The sequence below is a fragment of the Crocuta crocuta genome, unplaced genomic scaffold (assembly GCF_008692635.1).
Source record: "Crocuta crocuta isolate KB4526 unplaced genomic scaffold, BGI_CrCroc_1.0 scaffold84, whole genome shotgun sequence".
Taxonomy (NCBI): domain Eukaryota; kingdom Metazoa; phylum Chordata; class Mammalia; order Carnivora; family Hyaenidae; genus Crocuta; species Crocuta crocuta.
In genome coordinates this window covers 6,672,045-6,687,700 of record NW_027530213.1, presented here as the reverse complement: position 1 = coordinate 6,687,700, position 15,656 = coordinate 6,672,045, and the positions used below count along the sequence as shown (strand labels likewise).

The 15,656-nt window shown below is 40.1% G+C and overlaps 1 protein-coding gene across 3 annotated transcripts in view; it reads left to right on the top strand.

Annotated features, from left to right (window-relative positions):
* Positions 1-15,656, top strand: part of ITSN1 (intersectin 1) — a 206,838-nt gene that overhangs the window by 115,840 nt on the left and 75,342 nt on the right. For all 3 annotated transcript variants that reach the window (XM_077765491.1, XM_077765490.1, XM_077765489.1), the window contains exons 17-19: positions 8,219-8,346; positions 10,977-11,206; positions 13,417-13,538. In XM_077765491.1, coding sequence (XP_077621617.1) covers positions 8,219-8,346; positions 10,977-11,206; positions 13,417-13,538 — 480 coding nt within the window. The remainder of the gene's footprint in view (positions 1-8,218; positions 8,347-10,976; positions 11,207-13,416; positions 13,539-15,656) is intronic.

Genomic DNA, 15,656 nt, shown 5'->3' with positions numbered 1-15,656 from the left:
TCCAGAGACTCAAAGTAATGAACCAGGTGTTGTATATGTTGTATAGACCAGATTCTATGCCGTACCCATATGTTTGGTTGGTTGGTTGAGATTTTTTTTATTGTGTGGGTTTTTCTCCTGAGGTTTTAAAAACCTATTTAACAAAAGGTGACTTGGGAAAGAGAAAAAAGCAGAATTCAATCTTTGAGAAAAACGTATTCTTCTTTTATTCTCGTTTAGCCAGAATCCTTGATCATTTTATCCTTTAGAATAACATTTATTTATTTGTTTGTTTATAATGTATATTTTTGAGAGAGCACACATACAGGCGGGCATGGGGCAGAGAGAGAGTGGGGCAGAGAGAGAGTGGGACAGAGATTCTGAAGCAGGGAGCTAACAGCAGGGGACCCAGTGAGGGGCTCAGGATCACGACCTGAGCTGAAGTAGAAATTCAACACTCAACCCACTGAGGCACCCCTTGAATAACATACATTTATTTTTTAAAAAACTTTTTTTAATTAATGTTTCATTTACTTCTGGGAGAGAGAGAGAGGGAGAGACAACGCGAGCAGGGCATGGTCAGAGAGAGAAAGGGAGATACAGAATCTGAAGCAGGCTCCGGGCTCTGAGCTGTCAGCACAGAGCCCGACACGGGGCTCGAACCCACGAACTGTGAGATCATGACCCGAGCCGAAGTCAGACACTTAACCTACTGAGCCACCCAGGTGCCCCGAATAACATGCATTTAAAATAAATGGGATATCACTTTATTAAATTAAGTTGAGACATTTTGGGAAAACTCAGATTTTCAGGACAAAATGGAAGATGTGGGTGAAGATCCTTAATTAGCTCTAACTATAAAGAGGGCAGGATTTTCTAGTTCTTTTCCCCTCTTCTGTCCACCTGTCTCCTCACCCCTTCACACACACACACGCACACGCTCCGTGCATTCGTCTTTGGCTCTTTTGTAGCACTTATGATAGATTGACTGCCAATTGTGCCATGAAGAACTGGAATTCCTATTTGGTTGAATAGTGACCTCAGATTCAGAATAATACTTAAATGTGTTTTTAAACATAAACATAGCCCTTCTCAGAATTTAAATAACCGATTGACATATATATATATTTTATATTCCTCCCATTTTAATGCATCAAGAGTGAATACATTTTATAATCTGGTAATGAATGGAAAAATCAGTCTACTTTGATTTGGGTACATTGCCTATGTTTCAAAATATTTAACCTACCTTTCAGGTTTCTCCACGCAGGTAGTTTCCCCTGTCTTAACCGGGTTTGTTGATTTTTGGCTTGCTNGATTGACATATATATATATTTTATATTCCTCCCATTTTAATGCATCAAGAGTGAATACATTTTATAATCTGGTAATGAATGGAAAAATCAGTCTACTTTGATTTGGGTACATTGCCTATGTTTCAAAATATTTAACCTACCTTTCAGGTTTCTCCACGCAGGTAGTTTCCCCTGTCTTAACTGGGTTTGTTGATTTTTGGCTTGCTTTGCTTTGATTTGATTTGATTTCCTTCCCTTTGCTTTCCCTTTCCTTTCCTTTCTTTTTTTTGTTTTTGATTTGCTTTTCAGTTTCACAACTACTTTCGCAACCTTTGCCTTTCAGTTTCACAACCACTTAATTGACAAAAGGTACTGTATTTTAAAGCTCAGAAGGCTTTTTAAAAATTCTGATATTGTGTGCTACATAATATCCCTGGGTGAGAAATAAAGTGACATTTATTTTATATGAAAGCATTTCTACTTTTGACACTCTGTACGTATTAGGTTGAGACAAAACAAACACCTGAAAATTTTTGATGCCGGCATCTAGATCCGTTTCCTGTGAGGTCAATTTCATATTAACAGAATGAAGATTTTTATAAACATAAGAGATGTGTCCTAAACAGTTTTATTTTGATTTAAAATGTTGAGTTCATGAATTTCAAGTAGTTAAGGTGTGTTTATTTTGTCTCATTTTGCCATGAGACAGGCTGAGGCAAAAGCCAGAAGCAAAGTAATCCTTCAGAAAAGTTAAATGACCAAATTAGCAATAAATTTCCATTAACTACTAGCCTTTCCATGCCCCACTGCTAGTTAATTCTTCTGTCTCTTTATAAGCATTTGAGTAATGTTTATGAAAAGGAATCTCATACATGTTGTTCAGGTGGACATTTGCCTATATTTCACATAATGTCACTTCCTGTAATGCACCTGTTTTTGAGTGTCTCTTAAGGCCAAAGGAAGAAGAAACAGTCACAGTTTTTAAAGCAAGTGATTCTGTGCCCCTTTCATCGCAGTAGAACAACTGTCATTAGTAAACTTGAAAGTGAGCCATGTTTCGCAGGGCAAAGAAAGTTGAATCTTCTTGAGTATTCAATTTGTCAAGCATATTGCTTTTGAAATACTTTGGCTTCATGCCATAGGATGTCCAAAGATGTTTTATGGTACAAATATCTTAATTCTTGAGGGAAAATAAGTGGTTTCTCCCCCTTAGTTGAAGGAACAAAGTTAAAAGTAAGCTTATTTTCCATCTATCTTTGCTAATACATGACACAATCTTTGTTTGGCGATTATATTCTTATGGTTCGTAATCTGTGCTTGATCAAAGACCCCTTTCAGAACCAAATGAAAGCTATGAGCCTTCTCTGCAAGAAAAATGCCCATAGCCCAGTTTGCATGCTATTTTATACTGTTCCCAGAGCCAAAACTTATTCATAAGCCCTGATGAAAAAACTTTGTTACATCTTAGAATTCTATAGGTATTATTGGTGATAAAAATCTTAACCATTTTAATTTATATGCACTATATATCTTATAGTTTTTTCCTTAATGTTTATTTATTTTTGAGAGAGAGTGCGTGCAGAATGAGAGAGAGGCAGAGAGCTGCCAAGAAGGCTCTGGACTGTCAGCACAGAACCTGACCTGGCTCTTAATCCCATGAACCATGAGATCATGACCTGAGCTGAAATCAAGAGTCAGTCGCCCAACCTACTGAGCCACTTAGGAACCCCTGTAGTTTTAGTTTTCTTATATATTTGTAACACATAGCTAGTCTTCTTCAATACATGTTTAATTATTTCTTCTTTATTAAAAAAGCCATTATACTGTATTAAGAGATAATATCAAGTTACCATGCACTATACATATTCAAAACATCTACTCTTGAATAGAAGAAATAGATTTTTCACAGAAGAAAAATCAATAAAGTTGTATACTCAATACCTTATTGCTAGATGAATAGCCAGGCAATAAATATGTGACTCTAGGGTTATTGATTTTAGGAAAAACTAATTTTAGTAAGAGCCACAAGTGAGAGAATGAATTTTGATTCTCAGGAATTCCTCATTTGTTCTCTTTTTATCTTAGTTATAATATAGAGAAGTAACTGTGACAAGATTTAATAGGATTTGCAGGGTCACCTTGATGAGGTTGACCACCAGCAAAAGGTGGTACAATTCAAGCAGTGAAGGTTTTCATAGCTACTTCTCCCAATGGTCCTGTCATTTCCTAAATAAATAATTTAATGACACCAGATGTATTTGTCACCTTAGAAATGTTTTCCCTGAAAAAATTAAAAGGGTACTTTTAAATAACAGTGATTACACTTGATTTCTGAAATAGAGATATTGAAAGAGAGTAACAGAGCAGTGTAGTCTTCTGTCCCTCAGATGAAGGGACCCCGCTCCATAAGTCCCTTGTCACGCACAGAAAGGCAAGTCATTAACTCCTCTTTCGTACATATTCCTTCATTCTATAGATTGTCCTCCTAGAAGTTCAACTTCAAAAAGAGCATTACTAGGGCGCCTGCGGTGGCTCAGTCATGATCTCATGGTTCGTGGGTTCGAGCCCAATGTCGGGCTCTTTGCTGACAGCTAGCTCAGAGCCTGGAGCCTGTTTCGGATTTTGTGTCTCCCTCTCTCTCTGACCCTCCCCTGCCCATGCTGTCTCTCCCTCTCTCTCTCAGAAATAAATAAAACATTAAAAAAAAAAAGAAAAAGAATGTTATTGGGGCACCTGGGTGCCTCAGTCAGTTAAGCATCCGACTTGGGCTCAGGTCATGATCTTGTAGTTTGTGAGTTCGAGCCCTGCATCAGGCTCTGTGCTGATAGCCTGGAGCCTGGAGCCTGCTTCAGATTCTGTGTATCCCTCTCTCTCTCTGCCCCTACCCCACTCGCACTCTGCCTCTCTTATCTCTCTCTCTCTCAAAAACAAACATAAAAAAAATTAAAATTAAAGTTACCAAAGCCTAGAAATCATAAATTTCCTGCTTCATCTTGGTTCATGCCATCTAAATCTCCCAAGTCCAAGGAAAGAGGGGAAAACCTAGAATGCCTTCCTGTTCACAACATCTCGACTTTCTAACAGTTGTATACACAGCAGTATTTGAAGATGATGGAGACGATGGAAGAATGTTGCAGTCCTCAAATCTGGATCACAAGATGATAGAGCCTTCTGTTATCTTATTTGACATCTGCTGTTGTACGGCTCCTGCAAGTTCTTTTTCCTTGGAGGTCCTTGAAACCTACAACTTATTTATACGGCCCAGAGATGGGTTCAGCCTGTCCTGTGATGCTGATGTACCTAAGAACAACTTTGCTTTTAAAATTCTAAAATACTTTCCATCATGTATATTTGATACATCCGAAAATTGTTTTGTTTAGATTCTTTAAACTCATTTCCTGTTGGTTTTTATTTTATCATGCCTTCTAAAACATTACTAACTTTACTTCCATCTATCTTTACTTTGTATCTGGTAATTAACAATGTGTAAGTCAATATCCAATCACTAGAGCCCAGGATAGAAAGGAAACGTGTGTTCATAGGTGCTTTGGTATGTCATGGCCAGTGCTTCTGCGGTAGCTACTAAATATTTTGATTATCACTCTGTCTGGAAATAGATTTTTCCTGGATAAAGTAACAGCTTTTCTTTTTTACTGTATAATAGGCTCCTGAACATCAAACTAAAATGTGTTACTCTTCCCCTGGCATTTCTTTTTCCTTTGTGTTTTTTTGTTTATTTTTTTATTTTGAGAAAGAGAGAGAGAGAGAGAGATTGACCATGAGCAGAGAAGGAGCAGAGAAAAAGGGAGAGAGAGAGAGGATCCCAAGGAGGTTCTGCACTGTCAGATCAGAGCCTGATGCAGGGAGATGTGGGGCTTGAACTCACAAACCATGAGATCATGACCTGAGCTGAAACCAAGAGTCAGATACTTAACCAGCTGAGCCACCCAGGCACCTCCTTTGTATATTTTTTTAAATTTTTAAGTTTGTTCGAGAGAACATGCAAGTGGAGGATAGGTGGGGGGGGGGGGGAGCGAGAGAGAGAGAGAGAGAGAATCTTAAGCAGACTCCATACTCAGCAAGGAGCCTGACATGGGGCTTGATCTCACGACCCTTGGATCATGACCTGAGCCCAGACTAAGAATTAAATGTTCAACCACTGAGCCACCCAGGCACCCCTGTTCTTTTGTATTTAATTTCAGCTGAGTTATTTTGGTTACTAGTTATGCCTTTTTGGTTTATTCCTGTAATAAGAATAAAACCCCAAATAAGGGACACTTAAATAAATAAGGAGTAATTTTTTTATGTGATCAACAGCATCTAAGAATTTCACAGACCTTAAAGCAAAAGAAAACGCTAAGGGTCATCCACTCTGGCTCAGCTGTTGGCCCATGTCAGGGACCTGGGATTAGAATCCAGGTTTCTTGTTTCCCAGTTCAGTACTTTTTGATTATTGTCTGTTGCCATAAATTATTCTTCCTGAGCCTATTTAAGAACTTTATGCAGAGCGCCTGGGTATCTCAGTCAGTTAAGTGTCCCAGTTTGGCTCAGGTCATGATCCCACAGTTTGTGGGTTCAAGCCCCACATCGGGCTTTATGCTGACAGCTCAGAGACTGGAGCCTGCTTCAGATTCTCTTTCCTTCTCTCTCCACCTCTCCCCTGCTCATGCTCTGTCTTACTCTCTCAAAAATAAATAAATGTAAAAAAAATGTTTTTTAATAAAAAAGAACTTTATGCAATTGATGAAATGTTAAAATTAAAAAAGCAAGCTTTTCAGTCACTTTTTACCCTTTCTTTTAAAGGGTCTCAGCCATTGGGCTAATGATAGGGTAGTAGGCCATTGCTATCTGCACAGGGCCTAACTTTTGGGTCCCTCTCTTCGGACATTTAGAGATTGATTTAGTATCACCCCATTGCAGTTTTCCTTTTCACACAGAGATATTAACTTGAACCAAGAGTACAGATTACTGTAACAGGAATTGGCCCGATTTTTCCATTTGTCTCTAAAATATCAAACCCAAGTCACATGTCCAAGGCCACTGCTATAAGGGATATGGCTCCCTAGTTTGTGCCTACAAAGCTGATTCTTGCTGCCGTATCCTGCCTGGATATTCCCAGCCTCATCTGCTGGACTCCCCACTGAAGTCCCTTCCTTCCATTCCCATCTTCCCAGTGCCTGCTCCCCTCAATTGTTCCCCCAGCACCTATACCCCCTCAGAACCGCCTCCCCCCAACCTGATCTGCAAAGTTTTTCTTGTATCTCACTGGTCCCTTTTAGGACTTCTCCAAGTCCACTTCTGGTTTATGAAACACTTGTCCATGCGTTCTCACTTTATCCTAAGAACAGTGTAGCTAGCAAGAAAAGTTTAGCCAAACCCTTAGGACTTTTCTCGAGGAATAAGTGCGTTTTAACGCTGATCTTCTATAGACAGTGCTCTGCCTTCTTTCAGTCTCTGAATGAATCTGAAGGTAGGAATTTAAGGCAGGAAGAAACCTACCCATTTGGACTCAACCAGTGAACAAGATGAAGAAGACAAGGCAGACCTTAGTTCTTATATCTCAGCGAAACGTCCCCAGGGCTCCCGCCTTGGGGAAGTAGCCCTAGTTACCGAGACCGAGAGGTCACCTGGAAACACAGCCTTGGCCCTACTGGGCACTGACTCATCTGCTTTATTGTTGACACACGCAAGAAGAGTCGCGGTAGCGGAACCTGTTAGTGACCATTGGGTTCCTATGGGATTGAGGGTTCCCCCTGGACAGGCACTTCTTTTTTATTTTTTTAATTTTTGTTTTTAATTAACATCCAAGTTAGCATATAGTGCAACAATGATTTCAGGGGTAGATTCCTTAATGCCCCTTACCCATTTAGCCCTTCCCCCCTCCCACACAGGCATTTCTTTATTATTCACACTTTTGGGTGTTTAACCTTCTGACTTGAGTACTTTAAATATCATAAAATGCATTTTATTTTCAGTAGTCTGCTAAGGAAATCCCTGTTGTTCCTGTGGGCTGATATCAAATGAGGAGGTCAGGTCCAAGGTGGTGATCGTCACATTATTACATATATTTGCAACCTGACTGATGGGTTAGCCTGGGGCAGTTGACAGCTTCACACTTAAGCTCTGGTAGGGTGTGATTTGAAGAAAAACGGACCCTGGTGTGGACAGTCAAGGTTGTGGAACAGAGCGACGTCCATTTGTTCTAAGACAGCATTGCAGAGAAGGTGAGGTTTTAATGGAGGTGGTGTGTGAAGAAGTGTATTTTTCAAGCCAGTAGAGGCTGGTGTTGATTCAGTATCAGAAAGTACCTTGAAGTTTTTCTAATGATCATCACCATATCTTAAAAGAGGTTAAGTCCATTTCTATTGCCAAATTTTTTTAAATATTTATTTATTTATTTATTTTAAGAGGGAGAGAGAGCGCATGCACCCAAGTAGGGGAGGGGCTGAGCGAGAGGGAGAGAGAATCCCAAGCAGGCTCTGCCACGTCAGCACAGAGCCCAATGTGAGGCTAGAGCCCGACGTGGGACTAGAGCCCGATGTGGGGCTCGATCCCATGAACCGTAAGATCATGACCTGAGCCAAAATCAAGAGTCAGATGCTTAACAAACTGACCACCCAGGTGCCCCAGTATTGCCAAGTCTTGAACAATGTAGCTTCCTTAATGCCCTTCACTACCAGGTTCCTTCTAAAGCATGTAATGGAAATGGTGTAATGTCTTATGACTCACTAGAATATAATCTGGAACAGCTTTTGGAGATACTCATATCAAAATGTAGAGTGATTTCAGTTTTCCGAGTTAGCGCTTTTTTTTTCTTTTTAAGTCTGAGATGTTAGTCTCCTGAATGCCTAGACTTCCCCATCATGAAATGTTGTGTGCTAATAAACGGTGGAAATGCCAATCACCTCATGTTATTACATGAACTATTTCCTGATTGTTTATAGGAACTAAGAGAAATACATAATAAACAACAACTCCAGAAACAAAAGTCCATAGAGGCCGAACGTCTGAAACAGAAAGAACAAGAGCGAAAGATCATAGAATTAGAAAAACAAAAAGAAGAAGCCCAAAGGTAAGTCTTCTGGTGGATTGTGGAGCCTGCTGAAGGATCATTGAGTATTCATTCATCTTCGTGGGGCTTCTGCAAGTATTTACTGACCGGAAAGAGCCTTCAGTCTGTGTGTGTGCGCTCACGCGCGCGCACTCACGCATGCAAGCACAAATACGCGTATATATAAATCTTTGCATATGTAAGTACCCCCTGAAGTTTTTGGTGAGTTTCCAGAGCTCTCCCAAGCTACTCCTGTGTAGATAAATGGAATTATACAAGGAAATTAGGACACTTGGTATGCTCATTTGCATGCCAATGACCAAAATACGTTTCCAGTTCACAGCCCTTTAATAACAGTGGCTGTCCTGAGCGCTGGGTTTGAAATCAAAGCCCCTGAGCCCTCGCTGCAATAGGACTGACAGAGTGCTACTCCGGCTTCTTTCGTCTTTTCTTCAACTGCAAATTAAACTTGAATACAAAAGGAGAAACTTTGCTGCTGCTGCTGCTGCTGCTGCTGCTGCTTAGGATACAGACACTTTTTTTTGTTTGTTTTTGTTTGAATATTTGTGTTTGTGGTTTGTTCTTATTACTTGTAACTTTCTATAGGAAGTTGTAGAAACGTATTTGTTCGCTCGCAGGACGTCTGATTTTGTGACCGGATGTTTGCGTCTTAAATTTCAATTAATTTTTGACTCCAAGAAACAAAAATGACCAAATATTTCAGTGATACAGTATACATGGTAAAAAATCAGTTACTGATATTAGAATAAAAAGATGAAGAAACATACTTTAGGCAAGTTATTGACTCTACTGAGCTGAGCTCTCTCTCCGTTTAGCTACCCAGAATGGTACACACTTTGTTGTGGGCGTAGATAGTACAGTTAACCCTTGAACAACAAGGAGGTTAGGGGCACAGACCCCCTGTTCAGTTGGGAAACCTGAGTATAACTTTTGACTCCCCCCAAAATCTAACTACTAATAACCTACCATTGACTGGAAGGACGCCTACATCTAACACGTATTTTGTTATGTTGTATATATTACATACTGTGTTCTTACAAGAAGGTAAGCTAGAGAAATAAAATGTTAAAACGGTAAGAAAAAGAAAATACATTTACGGCACTGTACTGTCAAATACCCCCACATTAGTGGACCCACACAGTTTAGCAGTGGATCGGTGGGTAGGGTGTGTAACCAGTTTAGAGGATTGTTTTACGATTTTCTTGGGGTGTGATTCAAGGATTCATTTCTTGGATGTGCTGATTAACTCCATCCTTTTCTTATCTTCAAAGTCGATAAGACACTTTGATTATTCACATTAAACTGCGGTAAACTTTCATATTTCTGCAGAGTAGAAATCAGCACAAAATATCGTAATACAAAAAGGGTAGATTTTCTGCTTACAATCATATAAATAGTACCCAAAAATTAAGTTCAGAAGTTACATAATTATACACTATAAATGATGCCTTTTATTAGTAGAAAATATTAAGCACATTTTTATTGTGTTTTTTCTTGTTGTTGTTGTTATAAATGACAACATACATAGGAGATCCCTTCAAAACTGTGTGTGTGTGTGTGTGCACGCGCTTTCTTAAAAGATGATTTGAAAATTTTAAGTAAAATGTTAGGGATTTAAGCTAAGAATTTTACTGCACCAAATTTTCACATTCATGCAGCATAGAAATATAATATTTTTTAAATGGAAAATACAGATTTTATCTGTTTATACTATGTTCTTTTGGCAGTGTCCCAATTCCAGGAAATGACCTTTGTGCATTGGCCATGTCACAGGACAGGGGTACAGGGTGCGGGGCCTGGAACCGACTGCTTGGGACCGAACCCCAGGCAGCTGTGGCTGTGTGACTTCAGACAAGGCACTTAGTCCCTCTCCCGCATCCTCCTGCTGTGTGAAATGGGGACAGTAATAAGACCTGCCCTCCTGGTGCGAAGGGTAATAGAGTTAATGTAGGAGGAGTAATAGTTACTACTGTCATCATATCGTTTCGTTTTGCACCTGAGTTTCATTCAGTGTTTTCTGTGATTTCATAGACTCTCATGCGACGAGAGAAAAATCACCCCTAGTCGTCTCCTTGGGTTTCAAAATGAGGCCGTCTTACATTTCAGGGCCTAGATTTAATTATACTTTTCGCGTCAGCTATTTTGAGAGACAGAAAGCTGTCAAACTCCAGAAAATGCATAGAGGCTATCATTTAGTAATGGGTGGCCGCTGCCTCGAGGGTTCAAACTAATCTGTTGCTCTCACCTTCAGTTTTTGGGGGGTGCTACATGTGTGTTCAGTCATGTGGGTGTGCTCTCTCGTCATGGGTATTTGTTCCTGTGCGTGTTATGGGTTTTTGTGGTGAAATACCAGTCTTATCATCGAGAAGTATCTTTGTGTTTCTTCTAACTTCTTTATAAAATACTTCAGAAATCTTTCTGTGTTTTTCTGAGTCATGCGATTTCATCTCACTCAGAATTGGAGCCCCAAGAGCCTTTGTTTCATTGACTCAGACTGCCCTCTCCAAAGAGCAGTATTCCCTCCGTGTTTAGCATCCCATTGACTAGATGGAGCTTTTTTTGTGAAAAGAGACCGAGGCAGTGTTAGACTGGAATTGCTTCCTGGCTGTAATCAAGCATTTTGTTGACAGACGAGCTCAGGAGAGGGACAAGCTGTGGAGTGAGCACGCGCAGCAGGACGATGAGCAGCAGCGGCCGAGGAAGACCCACGATGAAGAGAAACTCAGAAGGGAGGAGAGTGTCAAAAAGAAGGACGGTGAGGAGAAAGGGAAACCAGATGCACAAGACAAGATGAGTCGGCTTTTCCATCAGCATCAAGAACCATCCAAGCCAGCCGTCCAGGCCCCCTGGCCCACCACAGGTATTAGGGGCCAAAAGTCATTCTGGCAAACGAGTGTTTTCTCCCAGATCTTCCTGAGAAATTTTCATATCTAATCAGGCCCGGTCTTGGCTCCTTCCATAGAGATGAGAATCCCAGTGTCCTTTTTTGGGACCGTGCAGGTGTCCATTCTCTAGGATCACAAGATGGCTGTTTAATCTTCCACCACCATGCCAGCCTTTGGGCCCTATTACACTGGCATCTAGAGTCTTTTGCAGACAGAAGTGGCATGAGTTTCCTTACCGAGCCCCATCCATAAACCTGTATTCCAAATTTGGAAAGAACCTGTGGCTCCTCCAGTTTGCTGTTTTCTCTGGGAATTTCTGAGCTCTTGCAGCCCCAGAAAATGACCCTTTTTCCCCCTTGCCTACACTGATCTGTCTTCAGTCCGTACTGCATAAAATCGTGTCTTTTACAAACTGTGACTTTTTTTTTGCCCTTTGATCATAAGTTGCCTCTTAAAATCGTGATAAATGAAAGATTTTGAATTTTCTAGAAAACATGAACTCTTACATCAGATGCAACCTAGAATGTATTTTTCAGATTCTTGTGTGGCTCTATAATATTGTACAGCTTTGCAGAATAATACTCAGCTGGAGAAAGTGATTGCCTTTTCCTTTATATGGTAAATTATAGTGATTCTGATTATCAGTGTGCATTTTATTGGTATACAGAAAGAAAAGAAAGCACACTCTTCCATCGGGTTTGCTTTCTGTTTCCAGTGGGCAAGAATGGGAGTTGGTTCAGAATTGGGTCTTACACCCTCCCTGCCTACAGTTTGGGAGAAAGCAATAATGCTTTTGTTGATAGGAAAATAATTTCACCAGTACTCAATCTTAGGCAATTAGTGTAAGTTCCTTATCTTGCCTCCTAGTATAAAATGAGGATTGGGGTGCCTGGCTGGCTCAGCCGGTTGAGCGTCTGACTTCAGCTCAGGTCAGGATCTTGCGGCTCCTGAATTTGAGCCCCTCATTGGGCTCTGTGCTCACAGGTAAGAGCCTAGAGCCTGTTTCAGATTCTGTGTCTCTGTCTCTCTCTGCCCTTCCTCCACTCATTCTCTTCTGTCTCTCTCAAAAATAAATAAACGTTAAAAAAATTTTTTTAACGAGGATTTCTTTTTTATATATAATTTTTTTAAGTTTATTTATTTTGAGAAACAGAGCACGTAAGCGGGGGTGAGGGGGAGTGGGGTGCAGAGGGAGTGAGAGAATGGATCCCAGGCAGGCTCCACACTGCCAGAACAAGGCCCAGTGTGGGGTTCGAACCCATGAACTGTGAGATCATTAGCTGAGCCAAAATCAGGAGCTGGACACTTAACCGACTGAGCCTCCCAGGTGCCCCTAAAATGAGGATTTCCTTTTCCTTTGGTCTGTGAGATACTCTACACACCATCCAGCTGAAGGCTGCATAAAGATAAAACCTTCCCCTCACTGCTTTTCAGAGAAAATAGCTGTGTGTCTAAATACCTGCAGCTCTAGGGTATAAAGTTCTGAGGGCCGTGATTAGGTATTTAAGTTAGCCAGGAGTCAAAATATCATCTGCTTGCATGCATTTTTAAAAATTTTTCCTTGAAATCTAAATTATTTTCATACAAATTCTGTCGTGTGGTACACGTCCTGGTCCCTGGGAATGTAGAGGAAGACTTATGTCACCAGGGATTATCAATAATAATCGTTCTTGGTGAAATCAGCACTTACATTTTATATTGCTTTAGGGACCTAAAATACCAACATTTCCGTGTCTTTTCCTATGGAGAGTTGTGCTTCTTTACTTTCTGCCAAAGGAGTTTTCTTCCTGGCTGATTCAGTTCAGGGGTCACATTCTGGCCGTTGCATTGTACTCGGCACCCTGGCAGGGGAGAGGGGGCTTGATGCTTTACAGATGTGCACTGACGGAGCCCGAGCCCAGAGGCACTTCCACAGGGACCTAAGACAGCCTCACTGCATTTGGCGTTGGGATGGCCTTTGTTCAGGGAGTCAGCCAGTGGACTCTCTGATGGGTTTGATTGCTGACATCATATTTGGCTCTCCTGAGGCACTAAGTATGTGCTTCAGAAATCCCTTGAATAGATGGAAATCATTCAGATGTTGAGGGCGGCAGTAGAGCAGAGGTCATTCATTTGGCTTGTCCTGCATCTGTGTTCCATGTAATGTTTTATTTTTGTTCCCTTCTCCCCACTGTTTTGGAAATAGAAAAAGGCCCACTTACAATTTCTGCACAGGAGAACGTAAAGGTGGTGTATTACCGAGCGCTCTACCCCTTTGAATCCAGAAGTCATGATGAGATCACGATCCAGCCTGGAGATATAGTCATGGTAAGAAAGACTCCCGTCAAAGTGTGATTTCTGTCGATGATTAGCACCTGTCCCCTCCTGCACTTTATTTGACAGCGTGAAGGTGTCACCGAGTGTGACATCCAGTAATCCAGCATCTGGGCTTTTCAAGTATGGGCTCAGTCTTCCCTTCCTATCAGAAAGAAAGCTGATATTTAGAAATGTATCCTAACATCACTTTAAAATAGAGGTGTTAGAGAAAATGGGTGGTTATCACAGCTTTGGTGTGTTTTTAAATCTAGAAAGGTCTGGTAGTTTCAGAGTTTAGATTACCACTTCTATACTATGAATAGTCTTTAAGACATAGTTTTCAGTGCAAGATGCTTTATCATCATTTTCATGGTTGCCAATGAAAACTTCCGCATTTTCCGGTCAGTGCATCTTTTTTTCCCCTTTGTGTGATCATTGAATTGTGTGAAGAGTCATGAATTACATACGGTTAATCTGCCTTCTAATTCTGCAAATGAGCAGATAAAAGAGTTCAGAATTCTGCTTTGTCAGAGTTTATTGTCTTTAATTATAATAATAGTTAAATATAATGAGTATAACTCAAAACTATAGTCACCAGTTTAAGAAGATATAAGCAATGCGGTTGACCTTAATTACTTTGTAAAGAGAACAGTAGTTTCTCCATCTAGTATAATAATTTAAGAATAGGAGTCTTAGAAATGGTCACACTTTGGATTACTATTTAGCATTTTTTTGTTTGTTTAAAGATGGGAATGGTTCTGATTTTAAAAGAACTATGGAAGTCAAGAATTGAGCTAACTATGCTTCTCATATTGGTTACTACACGTCTTTGAACTAAAAGGGTGCTGTAGCAGTCATTGCTCTCTTACGTGTTCATCTCTGGGTGGAGAAAGTATCTTTCGGGTGGCAAAATATATAGAAAAATAGTGTGTTTCGTATTTAGAGATAGCAGTCCTTTCTTCTTTTTTTTCTGATAGTTTTTTGTTCTCTAATTGTCATGGGCTAGAAATAAAGAGAATAGATATAAGACCATTATACCCAGATTCTTCAGGAATCAAAATCTCCATAACAGTCACAAACCCTCTTCAAATACAGTCCAGCCTCCATTCAGCAAACAGCGTTTGATTGCCTGGGTGCCAGCCTTCCTCACTCTTTATAGAAAGAGCTGTTCTTTCTCTTTGGCGGAGGCACCACGCTCATACACATGAACAGTGATTCAAGGCAGCCTCTTCACCACTGACTCTTTCCTGGGCTGTTTGTGAGGGGCCTGAAGCAGCTTCATTCATGCTGCCTTGTCTTTGAAATATTGTGGCTTTTAAAGCATTTGAATTGTTAAAAGATATAAAACATCACACCAGGAATCTAAAACGTGTGAGAGTACAATGTGACATCAGAGAGGGCCTCATAACAAAGTCGTGGTTTTTTGTTATTTTTCTAAACACTGGGGGGGGGGAAGGGGAAGAGCCTGATGTTTTCAAACTGGATTTTGTTGTAACACAAGGGACAAAAAAGTAGTGTTCTCTTCTTGAGATAAGGAAGTGTTACAAAATGTTACAATGAAGAAGTGTTACAAATGATCTATACTTTAATGAGAAAATACTGCTATTCTTTGGAAACATGTCTTGTTACAGTGATACTTTTCCTCAAATCAGTAGTTAACCACCCACTTGACTAGATGAATAGAGTAATTTGACTACAGTAATATACTGTAAAAATAAAACATTTCATTAAACATATTTTGCCTTGCTTTCAAACCTTTGCTTTCCTGGTGGAGGTTAAAGGGGAGTGGGTAAGTCTATTTAACTGTCAGGAAGTCTGCATCTTATTGTTTTTTTCTTGTAAATCACTTTGATTCTGTGTAAGTACACATATCTTTGGGTGTTATCGTGGCAGTAAAAACATGTTTTGAGTTTGTATGGTAGGTTGTGCTTAAAAAAGAAAACAACAAAGAAAAAAGGTATAAAGGTTTGTGTACCAGATTTCTCATTGCTAGATTCCATTTAAGGACTAATTTGAAGGCTGTGTATTTGGCAATTATAAAGTTAAGTCTCTGTCTCAGGCTATAGACAAAAAGAAGTTCCAGGTAGTTTAAACTTAGAAGATAAAATTCTTTAAAGAAAATTTTTAAGG